At 47.4% G+C, this 8276-nt stretch overlaps 1 protein-coding gene across 1 annotated transcript in view; it reads right to left on the bottom strand.

Moving 5' to 3' along the window:
- LOC116987271 (dysferlin-like) overlaps nucleotides 1–8276 on the bottom strand; it is a 168503-nt gene that overhangs the window by 1926 nt on the left and 158301 nt on the right. Inside the window, exons 28-30 of the mRNA XM_033043200.1 lie at nucleotides 6103–6208; nucleotides 5226–5368; nucleotides 3801–3829 (exon numbers count right to left, since the gene is read on the bottom strand). Coding sequence (XP_032899091.1) covers nucleotides 3801–3829; nucleotides 5226–5368; nucleotides 6103–6208 — 278 coding nt within the window. The remainder of the gene's footprint in view (nucleotides 1–3800; nucleotides 3830–5225; nucleotides 5369–6102; nucleotides 6209–8276) is intronic.

Here is an 8276-nt window from a genome sequence, read left to right as displayed (position 1 = left end):
GATCACTAGAACATAGAAATTAGGTGCAGGAGTAGGCCATTCGGCCCTTCGAGCCTGCACCGCCATTCAATATGATCATGGCTGATCATCCAACTCAGTATCCCTTACCTGCCTTCTCTCCATATCCTCTGATCCCCTTAGCCACAAGGGCCACATCTAACTCCCTCTTAAATATAGCCAATGAACTGGCCTTGACTACCCTCTGTGGCAGAGAGTTCCAGAGATTCACCACTCTCTGTGTGAAAAAAGTTCTTCTCATCTCGGTTTTAAAGGATTTCCCCCTTATCCTTAAGCTGTGACCCCTTCTCCTGGACTTCCCCAACATCGGGAGCAATCTTCCTGCATCTAGCCTGTCCAACCCCTTAAGAATTTTATAAGTTTCTATAAGATCCCCTCTCAATCTCCTAAATTCTAGAGAGTATAAACCAAGTCTATCCAGTCTTTCTTCATAAGACAGTCCTGACATCCCAGGAATCAGTCTGGTGAACCTTCTCTGCATTCCCTCTATGGCAATAATGTCCTTCCTCAGATTTGGAGACCAAAACTGTACGCAATACTCCAGGTGTGGTCTCACCAAGACCCTGTACATCTGCAGTAGAACCTCCCTGCTCCTATACTCAAATCCTTTTGCTATGAAAGCTAACATACCATTCGCTTTCTTCACTGCCTGCTGCACCTGCATGCCTACTTTCAATGACTGGTGTACCATGACACCCAGGTCTCGCTGCATCTCCCCTTTTCCTAGTCAGCCACCATTTAGATAATAGTCTGCTTTCCTGTTTTTGCCACCAAAATGGATAACCTCACATTTATCCACATTATACTGCATCTGCCAAACATTTGCCCACTCACCCAGCCTATCCAAGTCACCTTGCAGTCTCCTAGCATCCTCCTCACAGCTAACACTGCCCCCCAGCTTAGTGTCGTCCGCAAACTTGGAGATATTGCCTTCAATTCCCTCATTCAGATCATTAATATATATTGTAAATAGCTGGGGTCCCAGCACTGAGCCTTGCGGTACCCCACTAGTCACTGCCTGCCATTGTGAAAAGGACCCGTTTACTCCTACTCTTTGCTCCCAGTTTGCCAGCCAGTTCTCTATCCACATCAATACTGAACCCCCAATGTCGTGTGCTTTAAGTTTGTATACTAATCTCTTATGTGGGACCTTGTCGAAAGCCTTCTGGAAGTCCAGATACACCACATCCACTGGTTCTCCCCTATCCACGCTACTAGTTACATCCTCGAAAAATTCTATAAGATTCGTCAGACATGATTTACCTTTTGTAAATCCATGCTGACTTTGTCCAATGATTTCACCACTTTCCAAATGTGCTGCTATCCCATCTTTAATAACTGACTCTAGCAGTTTCCCCACTACCGATGTTAGACTAACTGGTCTGTAGTTACCCGTTTTCTCCCTCCCTCCCTTCTTAAAAAGTGGGGTTACGTTTACTACCCGCCAATCCTCAGGAACTACTCCAGAATCTAAAGAGTTTTGAAAGATTATTACTAATGCATCCACTATTTCTGGAGCTACTTCCTTAAGTACTCTGGGATGCAGCCTATCTGGCCCTGGGGATTTATTGGCCTTTAATCCATTCAATTTACCCAACACCACTTCCCGGCTAACCTGGATTTCACTCAATTCCTCCAACTCCTTTGACCTGCGGTCCCCTGCTATTTCCGGCAGATTATTTATGTCTTCCTTAGTGAAGACGGAACCAAAGTAGTTATTCAATTGGTCCGCCATATCCTTGTTCCCCATGATCAACTCACCTGTTTCTGACTGCAAGGGACCTACATTTGTTTTAACTAATCTCTTTCTTTTCACATATCCATAAAAACTTTTGCAGTCAGTTTTTATGTTCCCTGCCAGTTTTCTTTCATAATCTATTTTCCCTTTCCTAATTAAGCCCTTTGTCCTCCTCTGCTGGTCTCTGAATTTCTCCCAGTCCTCTGATATGCTGCTTTTTCTGGCTAATTTGTACGCATCATCCTTCGCTTTGATACTATCCCTGATTTCCCTTGTTATCCACGGATGCACTACCTTCCCTGATTTATTCTTTTGCCAAACTGGGATGAACAATTTTTGTAGTTCATCCATGCAGTCTTTAAATGTCTTTCATTGCATATCCACAGTCAACCCTTTTAGAATTAATTGCCAGTCAATCTTGGCCAATTCACGTCTCATACCCTCAAAGTTACCTTTCTTTAAGTTCAGAACCATTGTTTCTGAATTAACAATGTAACTCTCCATCCTAATGAAGAACTCAACCATATTATGGTCACTCTTGCCCAAGGGGGCACGTACAACAAGACTGCTAACTAACCCTTCCTCATTACTCAATACCCAGTCTAAAATAGCCTGCTCTCTCGTTGGTTCCTCTACATGTTGATTTAGATAACTATCCCGCATACATTCCAAGAAATCCTCTTCCTCAGCACCCCTGCCAATTTGATTCACCCAATCTATATGTAGATTGAAGTCACCCATTATAACGGTTTTGCCTTTGTCGCACGCATTTCTAATTTCCTGTTTGATACCATCTCCAACTTCACTACTACTGTTAGGTGGCCTGTACACAACACCCACCTGCGTTTTCTGCCCCTTAGTGTTTCACAGCTCTACCCATACCGATTCCACATACTCCAAACTAATGTCCTTCCTTTCCATTGCGTTAATCTCCTCTCTAATCAGCAACGCTACCCCACCTCCTTTTCCTTTCTCTCTATCCCTCCTGAATATTGAATATCCCTGGATGTTCAGCTCCCAGCCTTGGTCACCCTGGAGCCATGTCTCCGTGATCCCAACTATATCATAGTCATTAATAGCTATCTGCACATTCAACTCATCCACCTTATTACGAATACTCCTTGCATTGAGACACAAAGCCTTCAGGTTTGTTTTTACAACACTCTTACCCCTTATACAATTATGTTGAAAAGTGACCCTTTTTGATTTTTGCCCTGGTTTTGTCTGCCTGCCACTTTTACTTTTCACCTTGCTACCTATTGCTTCTACCCTCATTTTACACCCCTCTGTCTCTACGCTCACACATTTAAGAAACCCTTTCCCTTTAACTCCATCCTCCACTATCCCATTCGACACCCCACCCCCCTTATTCAGTTTAAAACCACCCGTGTTGCAGTGGCAAACCTGCCTGCCTGCCAGAATGCTGGTCCCACACCTGTTAAGATGCAATCCGTCCCTTTTGTACAGTTCCCCCTTACCCCAAAACAGATCCCAGTGATCTAAGAATCTAAATCCCTGCCCCGTGCGCCAGTTCCTCAGCCACACGTTCAGGTCCCGTATCTCCCTGTTCCTGCTCTCGCCAGCACGAGGAACTGGAAGCAAACCGGAGATAACAACCCTGGAGGTCCTGCTTTTCAGCATTTTACCGAGCTCTCTAAAGTCACGCTGCAGAATATTCATCCCCTTCTTTCCGACATCGTTTGTGCCGACATGCACTACCACTTCCGGGTGTTCACCTTCGCCCTTGAGGATTTTCTGCACTCTGTCCGTGACATCCTGGATCCTGGCACCAGGAAGGCAGCACACCATCCTCGCATCCCGTCTGTTGCCGCAGAAACCCCTGTCCGTACCTCTCACAATGGAGTCTCCTACTACAATGGCGTTGCCTGCCTTAGGCCTTTTTGGTTTTGGCTCAACAGCCCTATTCGCATCGCAAGCCAGTCCGCCGCTCAGTGTAAACACGTCTTCTGTCCCGACAGCTTCTAAGTGGGTGAACCTGTTCACAAGAGGTACAACACCCGGGGACGTTGGCATTCCATGCTTCCCTCCCTTTCTCACTGTCTTCCACCTTCTCTCTTCCAGTACATTAGGTGTAACAATCTTACTGTAGGACTTGTCGAGGAACGACTCCGTTTCTCGGACGAACCGGAGGTCATCCACTTGCTTCTCCAGTTCCCCAACACGGCCCTTCAGGAGCTCTACCTGGATGCACTTCTCGCATTTGTAGCAGCCAGAGGCACTAGCGGTGTCCTTGACCTCCCACATACTGCAAGCATCACACTGAATCAGCTTGCCTGACATCTCCTTCTTTCGTCTCTACCTCTCAAGCGTATTGTGTGGTCTCCTCTCCTCAGCAGCCTCCTCGCCGAAGACTCTCGAGCCAAAGACTCACACTTGTCTCACAGGGCACTTCCCTCACTGCCGCTCCCCAAGGGCAGTCTTGCTTAAATTGACTGATAAATTGCCTGATTTACCAATTTACAAACCAAATTCCTCAGTTTTCAACTGTTTTCCCAGCACTGACTCACTTCTCTCCTCCGACTTGGGCCAGAGCCAATCAGTCGTATCTCTTGCTAAACTCCTGCTGCTGTTGCTCCCAAATCTACAGCAATTCTGAGTCCAACAGTATCCAGTACCTGCCTTCTCTCCATACCCCCTATCCCTTTAGCCACAAGGGCCACATCTAACTCCCTCTTAAATATAGCCAATGAACTGGCCTCAACTACCTTCTGTGGCAGAGAATTCCACAGATTCACCACTCTCTGTGTAAAAAATGTTTTTCTCATCTCGGTCCTAAAAGACTTCCCCCTTATCCTTAAACTGTGACCCCTTGTTCTGGACTTCTCCAACATCGGGAATAATCTTCCAGCACAGTTTAAGGATAAGGGGGAAATCTTTTAGGACCGAGATGAGAAAAACATTTTTCACACAGAGGGTGGTGAATCTGTGGAATTCTCTGCCACAGAAGGTAGTTGAGGCCAGTTCATTGGCTATATTTAAGAGGGAGTTAGATGTGGCCCTTGTGGCTAAAGGGATCAGGGGGTATGGAGAGAAGGCAGGTACTGGATACTGAGTTGGATGATCAGCCATGATCATATTGAATGGCGGTGCAGGCTCGAAGGGCCGAATGGCCTACTCCTACACCTATTGTCTATGTTTCTCTGCATCTAGCCTGTCCAACCCCTTAAGAATTTTGTAAGTTTCTATAAGATCCCCCCTCAAACATTCAATGTGATCATGGCTCCAGAGGTGCTCGCCTGTCCCGCTGAGTTACTTCAGCAATTTTGTGTCTAACTTCGATGTAAACCAGCATCTGCAGTTCTTTCTTACATATGAATAGAAACCTCCGCTGAGTTCCTCCGGCATTTTGTGTTTGTGATCATTGATGTTCTCTCTCCTCCAGCCCCACCTCTCCCCAATGTCCGAGCAACCCCCCCCCCCCCCAGTATCGGCTGACCCCGCCACTCACCTTGCGGAGCGCTTCCACCTGCTTCAGGTCCCTCCTCCTCAGCCGCATCCACCGACGCCTCCTGTTGGTGTGGTACATCTTCTCAGCCGGTGACCAGGACTTGGGCTTCCGGTCCGGTGGGATGGTGAATCCGTACTCCCAGCCTGTGAACGGGAACGTGCAGGAGCAGTCACAACCCACGCACGGCTGTGGGGGCCAAGTCAGTGGATAGTTTTCAGGCCATTCGGCCCATCACGTCTGCTGCGCCATTCAATCGTGGCTGATCTATCTCTCCCTCCAAACCCCATTCTCCTGCCTTCTCCCCGTAACCCCTGATACCCTACTGATCAAGAATCTATCTATCTCTGCCTTAAAAATATCCACTGACTTGTCCTCCACAGCCGTCTGTGGCAAAGAATTCCACAGATTCACCACCCTCTGACTGAAGAACTTTCTCCTCGTCTCCTTCCTAAAAGAACATCCTTTAATTCTGAGGCTGTGCCCTCTAGTCCTAGACTCTCCCACGAGTGGAAACATCCGCTCCACATCCACTCTATCCAGGCCTTTCACTATTTTGGATGTTTCAAAATGAGATCCTTCCCTCATTCTTCTAAACTCCAGCGAGTACAGGCCCAGTGCCGACAAACGCTCATCATATGTTAAATTACTGATTCCTGGGATCATTCTTGTAAACCTCCTCTGGACCCTCTCCAGAGCCAGCACATCCTTCCTCAGATATGTGGCCCAGAATTGCTCACAATATTCCAAATGCGGCCTGACCAGCGCCTTGTAGAGCCACAGCGTTAGATCCCTGTTTTTGTATACAAGCCCTCTTGAAATACATGTTAGCATTGAGTTTGCTTTCTTTACTATCGATTCCACCTCCCCCCTCACGCACCTTGCTCGTCGACCGCTCTGTTGAAGTCTGTGGACCACTCGACATCTTCCCACATCCAGCCCCCGGTGCACTCAATATCATCCTTCGGCACGGCCTTCTCTCCACTCTGTAACAAGAAGGTTCTACGGTTCAATGAATGAATGAATGAATGAATGGATGATACGTTCACAGATACTTTCATAGGGTCCTCCTTTCTTCCCGGCGGCGTGACCTCTGGCTTCCACGTGGCCCGTCCTCGACCGTCGCAGCCGTCCCAATAGACAATAGACAATAGGTGCAGCGTAGGCCATTCGGCCCTTCGCGCCAGCACCGCCATTCAATGTGATCATGGCTGATCATCCACAATCAGTTCCTGCCTTCTCCCCCATATACCCTGACTCCGCTATTTTTAAGTGCCCTATCTAGCTCTCTCTTGAAAGTATCCTGAGAACCGGCCTCCACTGCCCTCTAACCGGCGACCTCAATAGTTCAATGGGTCAATGGTCAATGGGTCAATGGGTCAATGGTCATTGGTCAATGGTCAATGGTCAATAATCAATGGGTCAATGGGTTAATGGTCATGGGTCAATGGTCAATGGTCAATGGGTCAATGGTCAATGGGTCAATGGTCATGGGTCAATGGTCAATGGGTCAATGGTCAAGGGTCAATGGATCAAGGGTCAATGGGTCAATGGTCAATGGGACAATGGGTCAATGGATCAATGGTCAATGGTCAATGGGTCAATGGGCAATGATCAATGGGTCAATGGTCAATGGGACAATGGTCAATGGGACAATGGGTCAATGGGGCAATGGGTCAATGGGTCAATGGGTCAATGGGTCAATGGTCAATGATCAATGGTCAATGGGTCAATGGGTCAATGGGTCAATGGTCAATGGGTCAATGGGTCAATGGGTCAATGGTCAATGGGACAATAGTCAATGGGTCAATGGGTCAATGGATCATGGTCAATGATCAATGGTCAATGGGACAATGGTCAATGGTCAATGGTTTAATGGGCAATGGTCAATGGGCAATGGGCAATGGTCAATGGGCAATGGTCAATGGGACAATGGTCAATGGGTCAATGGGTCAATGGTCAATGGGTCAATGGTCAATGGTCAATGGGTCAATGGGTCAATGGGTCAATGGTCAATGGGACAATGGGTCAATGGTCAATGGGTCAATGGTCAATGGTCAATGGGTCAATGGGTCAATGGTCAATGGGTCAATGGTCAATGGTCAATGGGTCAATGGGCAATGATCAATGGTCAATGGGACAATGGTCAATGGGTCAATGGGCAATGATCAATGGGTCAATGGGTCAATGGGAAATGATCAATGGGTCAATGGGTCAATGGGTCAATGGGTCAATGGTCAATGGGTCAATGGTCAATGGTCAATGGGACAATGGTCAATGGGACAATGGTCAATGGGTCAATGGGCAATGATCAATGGGTCAATGGGTCAATGGGCAATGGGTCAATGGGCAATGGTCAATGGGTCAATGGGTCAATGGGTCAATGGGTCAATGGTCAATGGGTCAATGGTCAATGGGTCAATGGTCAATGGTCAATGGGTCAATGGGTCAATGGGCAATGGTCAATGGGTCAATGGGTCAATGGTCAATGGGTCAATGGTCAATGGGTCAATGGTCATTGGTCAATGGGGCAATGGTCAATGGGCAATGGTCAATGGGTCAATGGGTCAATGGTCAATGGGTCAATGGTCAATGGGTCAATGGGTCAATGGGCAATGGTCAATGGGTCAATGGGTCAATGGTCAATGGGTCAATGGTCAATGGGTCAATGGTCAATGGGTCAATGGGCAATGGTCAATGGGTCAATGGGTCAATGGTCAATGGGTCAATGGGTCAATGGGCAATGATCAATGGGTCAATGGGTCAATGGGCAATGATCAATGGGTCAATGGATCAATGGGCAATGATCAATGGTCAATGGGTCAATGGGACAATGGTCAATGGGTCAATGGGTCAATGGTCAATGGGTCAATGGGTCAATGGTCAATGGGTCAATGGGCAATGGTCAATGGTCAGTGGGTCAATGGTCAATGGGACAATGGGTCAATGGGACAATGGTCAATGGGTCAATGGGCAATGGTCAATGGTCAATGGGTCAATGGTCAATGGGACAATGGTCAATGGTTTCTTTATTATCACGTGTACCAAGGTAGA

The sequence above is a fragment of the Amblyraja radiata genome, chromosome 1, assembly GCF_010909765.2.
Source record: "Amblyraja radiata isolate CabotCenter1 chromosome 1, sAmbRad1.1.pri, whole genome shotgun sequence".
NCBI classification, from domain to species: Eukaryota; Metazoa; Chordata; class Chondrichthyes; order Rajiformes; family Rajidae; genus Amblyraja; species Amblyraja radiata.
This window is presented reverse-complemented; position numbering and strand designations above follow the sequence as displayed.